General features: G+C 66.3%; 1 protein-coding gene across 1 annotated transcript in view; it reads left to right on the top strand.

Moving 5' to 3' along the window:
* Positions 1-17905, top strand: part of LOC125436512 (small conductance calcium-activated potassium channel protein 3-like) — a 52961-nt gene that overhangs the window by 18146 nt on the left and 16910 nt on the right. The window contains exon 4 of the mRNA XM_048503585.1: positions 16958-17002. Coding sequence (XP_048359542.1) covers positions 16958-17002 — 45 coding nt within the window. The remainder of the gene's footprint in view (positions 1-16957; positions 17003-17905) is intronic.

Genomic DNA, 17905 nt, shown 5'->3' with positions numbered 1-17905 from the left:
GGTGGGGGGGGGGGGGGGTGGGGGGGGGGGGGGGTGGGGGGGGGGGGGGGTGGGGGGGGGGGGGGGTGGGGGGGGGGGGGGGTGGGGGGGGGGGGGGGTGGGGGGGGGGGGGGGTGGGGGGGGGGGGGGGTGGGGGGGGGGGGGGGTGGGGGGGGGGGGGGGTGGGGGGGGGGGGGGGTGGGGGGGGGGGGGGGTGGGGGGGGGGGGGGGTGGGGGGGGGGGGGGGTGGGGGGGGGGGGGGGTGGGGGGGGGGGGGGGTGGGGGGGGGGGGGGGTGGGGGGGGGGGGGGGTGGGGGGGGGGGGGGGTGGGGGGGGGGGGGGGTGGGGGGGGGGGGGGGTGGGGGGGGGGGGGGGTGGGGGGGGGGGGGGGTGGGGGGGGGGGGGGGTGGGGGGGGGGGGGGGTGGGGGGGGGGGGGGGTGGGGGGGGGGGGGGGTGGGGGGGGGGGGGGGTGGGGGGGGGGGGGGGTGGGGGGGGGGGGGGGTGGGGGGGGGGGGGGGTGGGGGGGGGGGGGGGTGGGGGGGGGGGGGGGTGGGGGGGGGGGGGGGTGGGGGGGGGGGGGGGTGGGGGGGGGGGGGGGTGGGGGGGGGGGGGGGTGGGGGGGGGGGGGGGTGGGGGGGGGGGGGGGTGGGGGGGGGGGGGGGTGGGGGGGGGGGGGGGTGGGGGGGGGGGGGGGTGGGGGGGGGGGGGGGTGGGGGGGGGGGGGGGTGGGGGGGGGGGGGGGTGGGGGGGGGGGGGGGTGGGGGGGGGGGGGGGTGGGGGGGGGGGGGGGTGGGGGGGGGGGGGGGTGGGGGGGGGGGGGGGTGGGGGGGGGGGGGGGTGGGGGGGGGGGGGGGTGGGGGGGGGGGGGGGTGGGGGGGGGGGGGGGTGGGGGGGGGGGGGGGTGGGGGGGGGGGGGGGTGGGGGGGGGGGGGGGTGGGGGGGGGGGGGGGTGGGGGGGGGGGGGGGTGGGGGGGGGGGGGGGTGGGGGGGGGGGGGGGTGGGGGGGGGGGGGGGTGGGGGGGGGGGGGGGTGGGGGGGGGGGGGGGTGGGGGGGGGGGGGGGTGGGGGGGGGGGGGGGTGGGGGGGGGGGGGGGTGGGGGGGGGGGGGGGTGGGGGGGGGGGGGGGTGGGGGGGGGGGGGGGTGGGGGGGGGGGGGGGTGGGGGGGGGGGGGGGTGGGGGGGGGGGGGGGTGGGGGGGGGGGGGGGTGGGGGGGGGGGGGGGTGGGGGGGGGGGGGGGTGGGGGGGGGGGGGGGTGGGGGGGGGGGGGGGTGGGGGGGGGGGGGGGTGGGGGGGGGGGGGGGTGGGGGGGGGGGGGGGTGGGGGGGGGGGGGGGTGGGGGGGGGGGGGGGTGGGGGGGGGGGGGGGTGGGGGGGGGGGGGGGTGGGGGGGGGGGGGGGTGGGGGGGGGGGGGGGTGGGGGGGGGGGGGGGTGGGGGGGGGGGGGGGTGGGGGGGGGGGGGGGTGGGGGGGGGGGGGGGTGGGGGGGGGGGGGGGTGGGGGGGGGGGGGGGTGGGGGGGGGGGGGGGTGGGGGGGGGGGGGGGTGGGGGGGGGGGGGGGTGGGGGGGGGGGGGGGTGGGGGGGGGGGGGGGTGGGGGGGGGGGGGGGTGGGGGGGGGGGGGGGTGGGGGGGGGGGGGGGTGGGGGGGGGGGGGGGTGGGGGGGGGGGGGGGTGGGGGGGGGGGGGGGTGGGGGGGGGGGGGGGTGGGGGGGGGGGGGGGTGGGGGGGGGGGGGGGTGGGGGGGGGGGGGGGTGGGGGGGGGGGGGGGTGGGGGGGGGGGGGGGTGGGGGGGGGGGGGGGTGGGGGGGGGGGGGGGTGGGGGGGGGGGGGGGTGGGGGGGGGGGGGGGTGGGGGGGGGGGGGGGTGGGGGGGGGGGGGGGTGGGGGGGGGGGGGGGTGGGGGGGGGGGGGGGTGGGGGGGGGGGGGGGTGGGGGGGGGGGGGGGTGGGGGGGGGGGGGGGTGGGGGGGGGGGGGGGTGGGGGGGGGGGGGGGTGGGGGGGGGGGGGGGTGGGGGGGGGGGGGGGTGGGGGGGGGGGGGGGTGGGGGGGGGGGGGGGTGGGGGGGGGGGGGGGTGGGGGGGGGGGGGGGTGGGGGGGGGGGGGGGTGGGGGGGGGGGGGGGTGGGGGGGGGGGGGGGTGGGGGGGGGGGGGGGTGGGGGGGGGGGGGGGTGGGGGGGGGGGGGGGTGGGGGGGGGGGGGGGTGGGGGGGGGGGGGGGTGGGGGGGGGGGGGGGTGGGGGGGGGGGGGGGTGGGGGGGGGGGGGGGTGGGGGGGGGGGGGGGTGGGGGGGGGGGGGGGTGGGGGGGGGGGGGGGTGGGGGGGGGGGGGGGTGGGGGGGGGGGGGGGTGGGGGGGGGGGGGGGTGGGGGGGGGGGGGGGTGGGGGGGGGGGGGGGTGGGGGGGGGGGGGGGTGGGGGGGGGGGGGGGTGGGGGGGGGGGGGGGTGGGGGGGGGGGGGGGTGGGGGGGGGGGGGGGTGGGGGGGGGGGGGGGTGGGGGGGGGGGGGGGTGGGGGGGGGGGGGGGTGGGGGGGGGGGGGGGTGGGGGGGGGGGGGGGTGGGGGGGGGGGGGGGTGGGGGGGGGGGGGGGTGGGGGGGGGGGGGGGTGGGGGGGGGGGGGGGTGGGGGGGGGGGGGGGTGGGGGGGGGGGGGGGTGGGGGGGGGGGGGGGTGGGGGGGGGGGGGGGTGGGGGGGGGGGGGGGTGGGGGGGGGGGGGGGTGGGGGGGGGGGGGGGTGGGGGGGGGGGGGGGTGGGGGGGGGGGGGGGTGGGGGGGGGGGGGGGTGGGGGGGGGGGGGGGTGGGGGGGGGGGGGGGTGGGGGGGGGGGGGGGTGGGGGGGGGGGGGGGTGGGGGGGGGGGGGGGTGGGGGGGGGGGGGGGTGGGGGGGGGGGGGGGTGGGGGGGGGGGGGGGTGGGGGGGGGGGGGGGTGGGGGGGGGGGGGGGTGGGGGGGGGGGGGGGTGGGGGGGGGGGGGGGTGGGGGGGGGGGGGGGTGGGGGGGGGGGGGGGTGGGGGGGGGGGGGGGTGGGGGGGGGGGGGGGTGGGGGGGGGGGGGGGTGGGGGGGGGGGGGGGTGGGGGGGGGGGGGGGTGGGGGGGGGGGGGGGTGGGGGGGGGGGGGGGTGGGGGGGGGGGGGGGTGGGGGGGGGGGGGGGTGGGGGGGGGGGGGGGTGGGGGGGGGGGGGGGTGGGGGGGGGGGGGGGTGGGGGGGGGGGGGGGTGGGGGGGGGGGGGGGTGGGGGGGGGGGGGGGTGGGGGGGGGGGGGGGTGGGGGGGGGGGGGGGTGGGGGGGGGGGGGGGTGGGGGGGGGGGGGGGTGGGGGGGGGGGGGGGTGGGGGGGGGGGGGGGTGGGGGGGGGGGGGGGTGGGGGGGGGGGGGGGTGGGGGGGGGGGGGGGTGGGGGGGGGGGGGGGTGGGGGGGGGGGGGGGTGGGGGGGGGGGGGGGTGGGGGGGGGGGGGGGTGGGGGGGGGGGGGGGTGGGGGGGGGGGGGGGTGGGGGGGGGGGGGGGTGGGGGGGGGGGGGGGTGGGGGGGGGGGGGGGTGGGGGGGGGGGGGGGTGGGGGGGGGGGGGGGTGGGGGGGGGGGGGGGTGGGGGGGGGGGGGGGTGGGGGGGGGGGGGGGTGGGGGGGGGGGGGGGTGGGGGGGGGGGGGGGTGGGGGGGGGGGGGGGTGGGGGGGGGGGGGGGTGGGGGGGGGGGGGGGTGGGGGGGGGGGGGGGTGGGGGGGGGGGGGGGTGGGGGGGGGGGGGGGTGGGGGGGGGGGGGGGTGGGGGGGGGGGGGGGTGGGGGGGGGGGGGGGTGGGGGGGGGGGGGGGTGGGGGGGGGGGGGGGTGGGGGGGGGGGGGGGTGGGGGGGGGGGGGGGTGGGGGGGGGGGGGGGTGGGGGGGGGGGGGGGTGGGGGGGGGGGGGGGTGGGGGGGGGGGGGGGTGGGGGGGGGGGGGGGTGGGGGGGGGGGGGGGTGGGGGGGGGGGGGGGTGGGGGGGGGGGGGGGTGGGGGGGGGGGGGGGTGGGGGGGGGGGGGGGTGGGGGGGGGGGGGGGTGGGGGGGGGGGGGGGTGGGGGGGGGGGGGGGTGGGGGGGGGGGGGGGTGGGGGGGGGGGGGGGTGGGGGGGGGGGGGGGTGGGGGGGGGGGGGGGTGGGGGGGGGGGGGGGTGGGGGGGGGGGGGGGTGGGGGGGGGGGGGGGTGGGGGGGGGGGGGGGTGGGGGGGGGGGGGGGTGGGGGGGGGGGGGGGTGGGGGGGGGGGGGGGTGGGGGGGGGGGGGGGTGGGGGGGGGGGGGGGTGGGGGGGGGGGGGGGTGGGGGGGGGGGGGGGTGGGGGGGGGGGGGGGTGGGGGGGGGGGGGGGTGGGGGGGGGGGGGGGTGGGGGGGGGGGGGGGTGGGGGGGGGGGGGGGTGGGGGGGGGGGGGGGTGGGGGGGGGGGGGGGTGGGGGGGGGGGGGGGTGGGGGGGGGGGGGGGTGGGGGGGGGGGGGGGTGGGGGGGGGGGGGGGTGGGGGGGGGGGGGGGTGGGGGGGGGGGGGGGTGGGGGGGGGGGGGGGTGGGGGGGGGGGGGGGTGGGGGGGGGGGGGGGTGGGGGGGGGGGGGGGTGGGGGGGGGGGGGGGTGGGGGGGGGGGGGGGTGGGGGGGGGGGGGGGTGGGGGGGGGGGGGGGTGGGGGGGGGGGGGGGTGGGGGGGGGGGGGGGTGGGGGGGGGGGGGGGTGGGGGGGGGGGGGGGTGGGGGGGGGGGGGGGTGGGGGGGGGGGGGGGTGGGGGGGGGGGGGGGTGGGGGGGGGGGGGGGTGGGGGGGGGGGGGGGTGGGGGGGGGGGGGGGTGGGGGGGGGGGGGGGTGGGGGGGGGGGGGGGTGGGGGGGGGGGGGGGTGGGGGGGGGGGGGGGTGGGGGGGGGGGGGGGTGGGGGGGGGGGGGGGTGGGGGGGGGGGGGGGTGGGGGGGGGGGGGGGTGGGGGGGGGGGGGGGTGGGGGGGGGGGGGGGTGGGGGGGGGGGGGGGTGGGGGGGGGGGGGGGTGGGGGGGGGGGGGGGTGGGGGGGGGGGGGGGTGGGGGGGGGGGGGGGTGGGGGGGGGGGGGGGTGGGGGGGGGGGGGGGTGGGGGGGGGGGGGGGTGGGGGGGGGGGGGGGTGGGGGGGGGGGGGGGTGGGGGGGGGGGGGGGTGGGGGGGGGGGGGGGTGGGGGGGGGGGGGGGTGGGGGGGGGGGGGGGTGGGGGGGGGGGGGGGTGGGGGGGGGGGGGGGTGGGGGGGGGGGGGGGTGGGGGGGGGGGGGGGTGGGGGGGGGGGGGGGTGGGGGGGGGGGGGGGTGGGGGGGGGGGGGGGTGGGGGGGGGGGGGGGTGGGGGGGGGGGGGGGTGGGGGGGGGGGGGGGTGGGGGGGGGGGGGGGTGGGGGGGGGGGGGGGTGGGGGGGGGGGGGGGTGGGGGGGGGGGGGGGTGGGGGGGGGGGGGGGTGGGGGGGGGGGGGGGTGGGGGGGGGGGGGGGTGGGGGGGGGGGGGGGTGGGGGGGGGGGGGGGTGGGGGGGGGGGGGGGTGGGGGGGGGGGGGGGTGGGGGGGGGGGGGGGTGGGGGGGGGGGGGGGTGGGGGGGGGGGGGGGTGGGGGGGGGGGGGGGTGGGGGGGGGGGGGGGTGGGGGGGGGGGGGGGTGGGGGGGGGGGGGGGTGGGGGGGGGGGGGGGTGGGGGGGGGGGGGGGTGGGGGGGGGGGGGGGTGGGGGGGGGGGGGGGTGGGGGGGGGGGGGGGTGGGGGGGGGGGGGGGTGGGGGGGGGGGGGGGTGGGGGGGGGGGGGGGTGGGGGGGGGGGGGGGTGGGGGGGGGGGGGGGTGGGGGGGGGGGGGGGTGGGGGGGGGGGGGGGTGGGGGGGGGGGGGGGTGGGGGGGGGGGGGGGTGGGGGGGGGGGGGGGTGGGGGGGGGGGGGGGTGGGGGGGGGGGGGGGTGGGGGGGGGGGGGGGTGGGGGGGGGGGGGGGTGGGGGGGGGGGGGGGTGGGGGGGGGGGGGGGTGGGGGGGGGGGGGGGTGGGGGGGGGGGGGGGTGGGGGGGGGGGGGGGTGGGGGGGGGGGGGGGTGGGGGGGGGGGGGGGTGGGGGGGGGGGGGGGTGGGGGGGGGGGGGGGTGGGGGGGGGGGGGGGTGGGGGGGGGGGGGGGTGGGGGGGGGGGGGGGTGGGGGGGGGGGGGGGTGGGGGGGGGGGGGGGTGGGGGGGGGGGGGGGTGGGGGGGGGGGGGGGTGGGGGGGGGGGGGGGTGGGGGGGGGGGGGGGTGGGGGGGGGGGGGGGTGGGGGGGGGGGGGGGTGGGGGGGGGGGGGGGTGGGGGGGGGGGGGGGTGGGGGGGGGGGGGGGTGGGGGGGGGGGGGGGTGGGGGGGGGGGGGGGTGGGGGGGGGGGGGGGTGGGGGGGGGGGGGGGTGGGGGGGGGGGGGGGTGGGGGGGGGGGGGGGTGGGGGGGGGGGGGGGTGGGGGGGGGGGGGGGTGGGGGGGGGGGGGGGTGGGGGGGGGGGGGGGTGGGGGGGGGGGGGGGTGGGGGGGGGGGGGGGTGGGGGGGGGGGGGGGTGGGGGGGGGGGGGGGTGGGGGGGGGGGGGGGTGGGGGGGGGGGGGGGTGGGGGGGGGGGGGGGTGGGGGGGGGGGGGGGTGGGGGGGGGGGGGGGTGGGGGGGGGGGGGGGTGGGGGGGGGGGGGGGTGGGGGGGGGGGGGGGTGGGGGGGGGGGGGGGTGGGGGGGGGGGGGGGTGGGACTTTCCCCTTCCTCCACCCATCCCTACACAGCCCCAAACACATCAACACGAAGCCATGGAGTCCAGCATAGCCACAGCTCTAGAGTAGAAGCTGTCTCTAAGCCTCTTTGTCCTAGTTTTGATAGACCTGTATCGTCTGCCGGATGGTAACAGTTCAAAAAGAGAGTGTGCTGGATGAGACGGATCTCTCAGAATATTTTAGGCTTTCTTTAGGCTTCGGGAATTACAGAGTTCTTCCCAGGAGGGGAGAGGGCAGCCGATAATCCTCTGTGCAGTAGTGATCACCCTTTGGAGCGCCTTCCTATCTGCCCCTGTGCAACTGGAGAACCATACACAGATGCAGTAGGTGAAGACACTCTCTATAGCACAGCGGTAAAAGGACACCACATTCCGAGACAGTGAATTCCACTGTCGAACAGCCATGACGGTCAGGAAGTTCTTCCTGATGTTTAGGTGGAATCTCTTTTCCTGCACCTTGAACCCATGACCTAGTCTCCAAGGCAGCAGAAAACAAGCTCGTTTCCTCTTTGACTCGTTGGAAGTTTCCAGTCTGGTAGGCAGGGCTGGATTCCATACTTCTTGCTGTACCTTACGCCTCCGAGCAGCCTTCTCTCCCTCCCCCCGGCTTCATTATCTAAATTGTTTTCTCCTTGGCCTCTCCTGACAATTTCCCCTGCTCTGCATGGGGATGCTGTTCGCCATACGCCAGGAGTCTCAAAACAAGACGAGAGGGGTAGGTGGTGACAGGGCTCGGGCTCCATTAGGGGGAGACAGCAGGTGATGAATTGCAACCCACCCAAAGCTGAGACGTGTCTTTGGGGCAGGCCAACGAGTCCACTAGGGGAGGCCGCAGCAAATTAAGTTGTCCAAAACTGTTTATTCAATGACCCTGTTGACGCGTCCTCTGACTCTTCCCTCCCAATGAAACAGAGGGGGGATCCAGCCACGCCCCCGTCGTGCCCCGCCCAGCCCCATTGGCGCTACACCACAGTTTGAATCCCACCACCATGGGAGCCTGTTACTAAAATTTTTGGATCCCACCACTGCAATGAAGGTCACAAAGATGTTTTCTCCCAAATGCCCTCATCTTGTGCCCGGGGGGGTGGGGGTGGGGATTCCAAAGTGAGGTACAACAGATCTGCCATGAAAGCAGGAGTGTGTGAATGAGTGATCTTCAGACCCTCGGGCATTTCCCACCCTGCTCCTTTCTTGTTCATGAGAGTGAGTTACATATTTCTGGTTCAGTCCAGTTCAGAGGCGGAGCTACCGAGGGGGGTGTTGCGCATTGCACCAGGCTCATGCAAGGGGGTGGGAAATGGCCGCCACCCCCACCCCACCCCGGCGCCTCACCCCCTGCCCTCCACACTTACCTTAGTCCAGCCTGGAAGTGCAGACTGGAAAATGCGGCCTGTTCACTTGAGGCTGAAAACGGCCTGGTGGAAACTACACTTCCCAGGAGACCTTGCAAGCCCCACAGTCTCCTGGGAACTGTAGTTCCCTCTAGGCCGTGTTAGGAAAAACTCCAAGCGAGGAGCAGACATTTTCCAGCTTCTACCTCGAGAACTGAACAAATAAAGTCAAGCTTGGGTGGGCGCGGGGCGGGGGGGGGGAAGACACAGAGTGTGCACCGGGCCTAGTATGGCCCAGCTACGCCTCTGGTCCAGTTTACAAAAAGCCAGTCTCTTTTGGTGAGGGCAGCTGTGCAGGATCCAGGCTTTAGAATCATAGAGTTGGAGGAGACCCCAAGGGCCATCAAGCCCAATCCACCTGCCATGCAGGAACACACAACCAAAGCACCCCTGACAGATGGCCATCCAGCCTCTGCTTAAAAACCTCCACAGAAGGAGGCTCCACCACACTCCGAGGCAGTGAGTTCCACTGTCAAACAGCCCTGACGGTCAGGAAATTCTTCCTAATGTTTAGGTGGAATCTCTTTTCCTGCACCTTGAATCCATTACTCTGGGTCGTAGTCTCTGGCCTTGCAGACGTTCATGGACTAAAGTTCCCATCAGCTCTGCCCATTGGCCATGCTGGCCAGGGCTGAGGGAAATCATAGTCCACAAGGGCAGAGAAAGGTATTTTTCAATGCCTGCGTTCTTTAGCTGGAGATCCCAGGGGTTGAACCAGGGTTCTGCAACCTGCGGCTCATTCATGGACTACAATTCCCATCAGCCCCTGCCAGCATGGCCAATTGGTCTGCCTGTGAAGCCACCGAATGTCTGCTAACAAACCTCTCAGCCAACTCACTAACTTCCCCGTTATACCTTCAGCTTAAATTCAAGATCTGCAGCATATGGGTAATGCTAATATCACAGGCCCGCCTTACAGGAGTATTGCAAAGATGACAGTGGCAGAGATGTCTGTAAAACCTTTTGACTCCCCAGGGAACCAGGTATAGCCCTGAGGTCACTGTGCAGAAATTCAGCAGGTGGAGAAGAGAGGCACAAATACAAGTAATCAGGATTGGGGCCACACTTGCTTTTTGTGTCTCCTGAATCATTTGTTGATCCAGAGTCACTTTGGTCCTCCATACCACTTCCTCCATCTAAATCCCCCAAATGCCCTGAGAGCCGGCGAGGTGTAGTGGTTAAGAGCGGGTGGATTCTAATCTGGTGAATTGGGTCTGATTCCCCACTCCTTCACCTGAGTGGCGGAGGCTTATCCGGGGAACCAGATGTGTTTCTGCACTCCTACATTCCTGCTGGGTGACTTTGGGCTCGTCACAGTTCTCTCCGGATTCTCTCAGCCCCGCCTACCTCACAAGGTGCCTGTTCTGCTGAGAAGAAGGGAAAGGAGCTTGTAAGCCACCTTGAGCAGCAGCGGCATAGGAGGTTAAGAGCTCGTGTATCTAATCTGGATTAACCGGGTTTGATTCCCAGCTGTGCCGGCCTGAGCTGTGGAGGCTTATCTGGGGAATTCAGATTAGCCTGTGCACTCCCACACACGCCAGCTGGGTGACCTTGGGCTAGTCACAGTTCTTCGGAGCTCTCTCAGCCCCACCTACCTCACAGGGTGTTTGTTGTGAGGAGGGAAGGGCAAGGAGAATGTATGCCCCTTTGAGTCTCCTACAAGAGAGAAAGGGGGGATATAAATCCAAACTCCTCCTGCTCCTGCTCCTGCTCCTGCTCCTGCTCCTGCTCCTCTTCTTCTTCTTCTTCTTCTTCTTCTTCTTCTTCTTCTTCTTCTTCTTCTTCTTCTTCTTCTTCTTCTTCTTCTTCTTCTTCTTCTTCTTCTTCTTCTTCTTCTTCTTCTTCTTCTTCTTCTTCTTCTTCTTCTTCTTCTTCTTGAGTCTCCTTACAGGAGAGAAAGATTGGATATAAATCCAAACTCCTCCTCCTCCTCCTTCAAAATCTACCCCCTCCTAAAGGGTCTAATAAACAAACAACTGCATCCCTCCCTTGCAGAGCGAATAGAAGCTGGAAAGGGGTTCCCTTTAGATTGGACATGTTGTGCATTTAACTTTTGGAACATGCCTTCATCTACACCCAAAACCTAACAGCTTTTTACCAGGAGGGCTCGTGTTCTTCCGGCATCTTGAGGGTGCCCTCTCCCTGGAGCTTTCAGGATAATTTTGGTCAGTGTGCAGATGTCTAAAGGATGGAGCTGGCTGACCTTCAGTCCGATTTGATTTATGTCCTTGGCCAGGGGTGTCGGTTGCAATCTCGGGCACAGTTTGGTACGTGATTGTCTCGCATACAACCGATTGGCTCTTCAGGGTTACGACGGTGATATGAGGCGGAGGCGGCAGGAGATAGGGCCGCTTAGCGCATAGCCTGGCGAGCTATCGAGAGATGAGCTAGGAAATGTGCTGGGAGAGGTACATTGAATGAAGGGCTGTGTGGCTCAGTGGCAAAGCCCCTGCTTTGCGTTTGGGGTGTTCCGGCACCTGCCTGTTGGGCTGGCATCCCGTTCGCAGAGACGGGGATTTTTCAGTGATTGCTTTGACAGTTCGTCGATCGGTTCGTACGTGTTTGCCAGGTTGTTTTGCTGTATTCCCGCCGGTGCGGCGTAGTGGTGAAGAGCAGGGGCACTCTAATCTGGAGAACCGGGTTTGATTCCTCGCTCTGCCACTTGTGGAGGCTTATCTGGTGAACCGGATTAGCTTGTGCACTCCCAACGCATGCCAGCTGGGTGACCTTGGGCTAGTCACATTCTTCTGAGCTCTCTCAGCCCCACCCTCCTCACAGGGTGTTCAATGTGAGGGGGGAAGGAAATTATAAGCCCCTTTGAGTCTCATTATTTGTATAGGAGCAGCAGTGGCGTAGGAGGTTAAGAGCTCGTGTATCTAATCTGGAGAAGTCGATCTATGGCTACCAATCTTGACCCTCCTTGATCTGAGATTGCAAATGCCTTAACAGTCCAGGTGCTCGGGAGCAGCAGCAGCAGCAGCAAAAGGCCATTGCTTTCACATCCTGCATGTGAGCAGCTGCGGTCTGATAGCTTTAGCTTGGAATATGCTGCCGCAGGAGGTGTTGATGGCCACTAACCTGGATAGCTTTAAAAGGGGCTTGGACAGATTTATGAAGGAGAAGTCGATCTCTGGGGACCGCTGTGTTACAGTATATTTGTATTTCCTTGAGCCAGTGTGCTGTAGTGGTTAAGAGCAGGTACACCCTAATCTGGAGGAACCAGTTTGATTCCCCGCTCTGCCACGTGAGCTGTGGAGGCTTATCTGTTGAACCAGATTTGCTTGTGCACTCCAACACATGCCAGCTGGGTGACCTTGGGCTAGTCACATTCTTCTGAGCTCTCTCAGCCCCACCCTCCTCACAGGGTGTTCAATGTGAGGGGGGAAGGAAATTATAAGCCCCTTTGAGTCTCATTATTTGTATAGGAGCAGCAGTGGCGTAGGAGGTTAAGAGCTCGTGTATCTAATCTGGAGGAACCGGGTTTGATTCCCAGCTCTGCCGCCTGAGCTGTGGAGGTTTATCTGGGGAATTCAGGTTAGCCTGTACACTCCCACACACGCCAGCTGGGTGACCTTGGGCTAGTCACAGCTTCTCGGAGCTCTCTCAGCCCCACCTACCTCACAGGGTGTTTGTTGTGAGGGGGGAAGGGCAAGGAGATTGTCAGCCCCTTTGAGTCTCCTGCAGGAGAGAAAGGGGGGATATAAATCCAAACTCTTCTTCTTCTTCCTTACAGGAGAGAAGGGGGGGATATAAATCCAAATTCTTCTTCTTCTAACCATATGCATGTGCCACAGAAATTCAATTTTGGAAAGAACGGACAACTCTTGAGAGGAAGAAGAGTTGGTTTTATACCCTGCTTTTCTCTATCTTTAAGGAGTGTCAAAGAGGCTTACAATCACCTCAGCCACCCCCCCTCCAAAAAAACACAGTCACCTTGTGAAGTTGGCTGGGCTAAGAGAGTTCTGAGAGGTCACCCCAGCAGGCTTCATGTGCAGGAGCGGGGAATCCAGCCCGGTTCTCCAAATCAGAGTCCGCTGTTCCTGCGGAGGAGTGGGGAGTCAAACCCAGTTTTTCAGATGAGAGTCCTTCTGCTCTTAACCACTATATCACGTGGCTAGCTACCCGGTTAGATGATCAATCTTCTGTCCAGCCGAAAACAGGGAGAATCCTCCGCTCAGATTATTCTCCCAACAGAAAAATAAAGAGGGATCGAAGCAGTGCATGCTTTTAAAGATTTTATTAGAAAATTAAGCCAAATAAAAATGGCAGGATAAAGAACCACCACGGTTAAGTCTCCGGCATCGTTTCAGGCTCTCTTTCTCTCTCTGAAAAATGGTTCCTTTTATTAAGCAAGAGCAAGGTTCATTTTGCTTTCCACAGTGGCGAAGCAGTTACGAGCCACAAAGTCCATTCTCACAAAAGGGTATCTGACCGTGCCCGTCGCTCGGGGACTGGTTCCTCAAAAATGCAGGTGTAATCGTAAACACCTTTATGATTAACACCCTTTTATGTATAGATAATATGTATAGATGTATGTATTGATGTGACAAACCTTATTCAACCTCAATTATTAATTATTGAGGAAATATTAGATTTAAGTAACAAAGATGAAGTATATAGATACGATAGACTAGTTTACATGTATCTCAGGTCATCCAGTTAGAATCTAAGATACAAATCTCTTTCGGTATAAAACAGCAACAAGTATATATACTAAACAGATAGATCAAAATTGAACTGAAGTAAATGTATTAGATTATATGTATCCTAGCTGGAAGCATATTCTTTTAAAAATGGAAATACATAAGTTAGAATGAGTTGTTTTCAAATGGATAGATTTTTTTACATGTAATAACTTTATGCCAAAACTTATATGTAACCATTTCTGTTAATTCGGTAATAACTGAAATTAAAATTGTTAATCTTTCTTATCCAATAAAATTATCAGCAGTGGCGTAGGAGGTTAAGAGCTCGTGTATCTAATCTGGAGGAACCGGGTTTGATTCCCAGCTCTGCCGCCTGAGCTGTGGAGGCTTATCTGGGGAATTCAGAATAGCCTGTGCACTTCCACACACGCCAGCTGGGTGACCTTGGGCTAGTCACAGCTTCTCGGAGCTCTCTCAGCCCCACCCACCTCACAGGGTGTTTGTTGTGAGGTGGGGAAGGGCAAGGAGCTTGTAAGCCCCTTTGAGTCTCCTGCAGGAGAGAAAGGGGGGATATAAATCCAAACTCTTCTTCTTCTTCATGAAGCGTATTTGTGGCAAAATTGATTTTAAAAATGCAGGTGTAGTTCACCTGGTTGAGCGGAAGCGAACTCTGTCGGAGGCCAACCTGGAAATCTTTTGAGGCCGAGATCGCCTGGATCTGACTCCTGTAGTGTAGAAGAGCCAGCTTTTCACGCTCTCACTTTCTCACATGGGCCGATTGCGTGGTGTGGCGGTTGAGAGCAGAGGCACTCTAATCCGAAGAGCCGGGTTTGATTCCCCACTTGAGCTGTGGAGGCTTATCTGGGGAACCAGATTAGCTTCTGCACTCTAACACATGCCGCCTGGGTGACCTTGGGCTAGTCCCAGCTCTATGGAGCTCTCTCATCCCCACAGTTGTGGGGGGGTGGGAAGGGAAAGGAGATTGTAAGCCCCTTTGCGTCTCCTTACAGAAGAGAAAGGTAGGGTATAAATCCAAACTACTCCTCCTCCTCCTCCTTCTGGACAATTAGCCAGAGGCGTAGCTGGGCCAAACTGCACCCAGTGCGCAGTCTATATTTTCCGCCCCCACGGCACCCCCCCTTCCCCCCTTCCCATACTTACCGTAGTTCCTTTCCTTTTCCTAGAACTTTTTCAGACTGAAAAAAAGGCCTATTCACAGTTCAGGCTTAAAAACGGCCTGATGGGAACTATACTTCCCAGGAGACCTTGTGAGCCCCAAGTGGGGGTGGGGGCACTACAAGGGGGTGCGGTGGGGGAGGGGCCTGGGGCGATTTTCCACACCCCCAGGCGTGCGCCCGGTGCACGGCGCACCCCCCCATCCCCTTGTAGCTCTGCCTCTGCCATTGGCTCACTCACCTGTCATTTAAGTCTGTCATCAATACATGTTGCATTTCAATAACGCCTTACTCTTTGGTGTTCATCTGAGTAGTCCTTTCGGTCCATGGGGTGGGTGGGACAGGGAGGGTTCAAAAAAGCGTGGGGGAGCGGCAAGATCTTCCCCCAGCACCTTTGCCCTCCTTGGGAGGGGGCAGGCGCTCCAGCAGCCACCCGCCCACCACTGCAAACCCAGAAGTCTTAGCTGTGGTGGGTCTGTGTTTGTGTCCCAATTGGATGCCAGAATGGGGGGGGGGGCAGTCCAGGGCGTTGTCAGGGATGGAACTGACTTTAGAGAGCCAGCGTGGTGTTGTGGTTCAGGGCGGGTGGATTCTAATGTGGAGAACTGAGTGTGATTCCTGAGTGGCTGAGGCTTATCTGGTGAACCGGATTTGTTTCCGCACTCCTGCATTCCTGCTGGGTGACCTTGGGCGAGTCCCAGTTCTCTCTGAACTCTCTCAGCCCCACTGAACTCACAAGGTGCCTGTTGGGCGGAGAGGAAAGGAAAGGAGTTGGTAAGCCACCTTGCGTCTCCTTACAGGAGAGAAAGGTGGGGTATAAATTCAAATGTCCTCGTCCTCCTCGTCTTCGTCCTCTTGTCGTCATCTCCTCCTCCTCCTCCTCCTCCTCCTCCCCCCCACCTGGGGTTTAGAGTCAGGAATGCAGCCCCCCAGCCCTCAGACTTACGCCACCTAAAGGGTAACATAAGATCTGTAAGCCCTAAGGAAGACTTTCCAGTGGTGGTGGTGGTGGTGTGTGTGTGGTTGTATATTTTTTGCTCCCCTCCCCCCCCCCCATCACCGAGGGCTTCGGATCAGGCTGTTAGTGATGCTAAAGAACATAAGAACATAAGAACAAGCCAGCTGGATCAGACCAGAGTCCATCTAGTCCAGCTCTCTGCTACTCGCAGTGGCCCACCCGGTGCCTTTGGGAGCTCACGTGCAGGAGGTGAAAGCAATGGCCTTCTGCTGCTGCTGCTCCCGAGCACCTGGTCTGCTAAGGCATTTGCAACCTCAGATCAAAGCAGATCAAGATTGGTAGCCAGAGATCGACTTCTCCTCCATCAATCTGTCCAAGCCCCTTTGAAAGCTATCCAGGTTAGTGGCCATCACCACCTCCTGTGGCAGCATATTCCAAACACCAATCGCACGTTGCGTGAAGAAGTGTTTCCTTTTGTTAGTCCTAATTCTTCCCCCCCGCATTTTCAATGGATGCCCCCTGGTTCTAGTATTGTGAGAAGGCCCCTGATCGGTTTGAATCAGCTGTGTTTTCGCACAGCCATGTTTGCCAGTAGGCATTCAGGACAGCTCGGCGCAAAGCAAACAGACTGAGAGATCGGCTCAGGTCTGATTGCTGCCCTTGAGCGTGGTAAGTCTGACAGCCAAGCGTATTTGTGGCAAAATCCACCGAAGGCCCCAGGTCAGCCCCCAGCAGTTTAGTTTGTTCTGCGTTTTCCCAGCAAAGCTGGGCTCGGGGCAGCTGACGACAGACTGGTCAATAACAAATAGAATCTAAAATGAGACCAAAACATTGCAATTAAAAACGTAAATCTTAATCTACGGCAAACGGCGTCCTGATGCACACTGCAGCATTCATTTCTATATTGGGGGAGTTTTCACCCAGGTGATGGTGTTGGACCAAAAAATAAAAATAATGGGGAGAGCAAAAGGCAGTGTGTATGTGTGTGGGGGAAATCTAACAGGTTCTGCAAGAAAAGAAGAAGAGAATTGAAGGAGGAACCAAGAAGGAGGGAAAGGAAGAAAGGAGGGATGGGAGGCCAGCTGGCAAGTAAAACAGTTGTTGCCCTCAACTATAAACCTGGCGGATGTGCCAATTGCCATGCACTCCCTGGCAGGGCCAGAACTAGTGTAGGCGCAGAAGAAAGAAGAGAAAAGAGGTAGAGGCAGAAGGAAAGAGAAAGTAGAAAGAGAGAAAGAGAAAAGGGTTTTAAATTCAACAAGAAAGGTTATTTCTTCCTGCTCTCCATTATTTTTCCTATGATGGAGAGATGGCAACCATAAAGCTACTGACCAAAGAAATCATGCAAGCCTTAAACCTATTCTTTTACTGTTGCTAGCTTAGCCTAATAACTCCAAAAATGGCCCTTTGTTCACAATTACACAAAATGTGCAAGCTAAACTGTTTTTAAGATCCCATTGTACCCAAAAGATACCTTAAAGTTGCCCTTTGTTTTCCCGAGACAATAGGAAGGCCTATGAGAAAGTTCAGGCTCTTTGTCTAAAGCATAGGGCAACTAGAAACATTAATGATAAGAAGGAATGAGGGTTTTTGATTCATGTAACGAAATGCTGACATCTTCCAATGGGAATTCTGGATAACCCCAAAGTGCTGTGGGAACAAGGAAAATCTCCACCTTTTGTATGATTGATTGATAATGTGGACATTTTGGGGTGTATTCTTTGCTGCCATTTTGATATAGCTTGTCATTAATACTATGAAAGTGAGAACACACCGCCATTTTGGTGTGGCTCCCCTGATATTGTCTTGCCCGCAGTTGGCCGAATAAAGATCTCTCTGATTTTATTCTGTATCGGCTTGAGCTTCTTTGGGCTTATTTAATTTAACTCGTTACGTCATTGTAACACTAAGGGGAACTGTGTCCAGGGCACACGAGAGCCCTGTGCCCCTGCCACGCCCCTGTAATGGCACATGCCTGGTGCATCGGGGGCCCCTGTCCCCTTGGTGCTACACCACTGCTCTCTGGATATCAGTAGGACTTTCTCTTATTATATCAATAGAACACAATCTTTTGGGAAGGACAAGGGCTTTGTTTATCTGTTTTAGAGGCCCCAAGAGGGGGCCCACGAACCCTGGGGGGAGGGGGAAGAGGTAGGGAAGGGCAGAGGGGAGAGGGCCGTCATCTGATCAAGGCCCACCCTCCTTGGGGGGGGAGGGGACCATAATCTAACCACCCACCCACCCTGGAAGGAACAGTAGGGAGCAGGAAGGGGGCAGCCATCTTGTCGTGGCCTGCCCACCCTGGGGAACAGTCCAGGTGCTCGGGAGCAACAGCCGCAGAAGGCCCTTGCTTTCACCTCCTGCAGGTGTGCTCCCAAAGGCACCTGGTGGGCCACTGCGAGTAGCAGAGAGCTGGACTAGATGGACTCTGGTCTGATCCAGCTGGCTTGTTCTTATGTTCTTATGTTCTTAAGGGGATTGAGGGGGAGCGTTTTGTTCTGATCTTTTTGGCTGAGTTTACGGAGCAACCCCCAAAGGTTCCAGATTTGCTGACCAGCACTACAGGTGCAAAACAAAGAGGTTAGATCAGGGGTCTCGAACCTGTGGCCCCGCCACGTGTCCAGTTCCCAGTGGCTCTGCCAGTTGGCCATGCTGTCAGGGGCTGATGGGAATTGTAGTCCGTCAACATCTGCGGGGCCATAGCTTGGAGACCATCTGGGTTAGACAGACCAGTGACCAAATGGACGAGCTTTATTCCCTTTGTGATTCAGCGAGAAAGGTGGGCTGCGAATGAAGCCAACGCCAGTAAAACAAATAACAAATAAAAATCTAACAAGAGATTACCCGAGTCTGCGAGAGGTGCTGGAGCAAAACGACATCAGAAACCACGGACTGTAAAATGTAAGCTTGTTCGCCAGCGAGAACCGGAGGATTTTCAAAGCACAGGGCGATCACCCGCAGCGATAAATATTTGTGACGATTGGATTGTGCTTCTGCCTTTTCAGTGCTTGCAATTACTGGATTGTGCTTTTGGGCTGTGCTCAGACCACCGGC

This window comes from Sphaerodactylus townsendi, linkage group LG01 (assembly GCF_021028975.2).
Source record: "Sphaerodactylus townsendi isolate TG3544 linkage group LG01, MPM_Stown_v2.3, whole genome shotgun sequence".
Classification (NCBI taxonomy): domain Eukaryota; kingdom Metazoa; phylum Chordata; class Lepidosauria; order Squamata; family Sphaerodactylidae; genus Sphaerodactylus; species Sphaerodactylus townsendi.
This window is presented reverse-complemented; position numbering and strand designations above follow the sequence as displayed.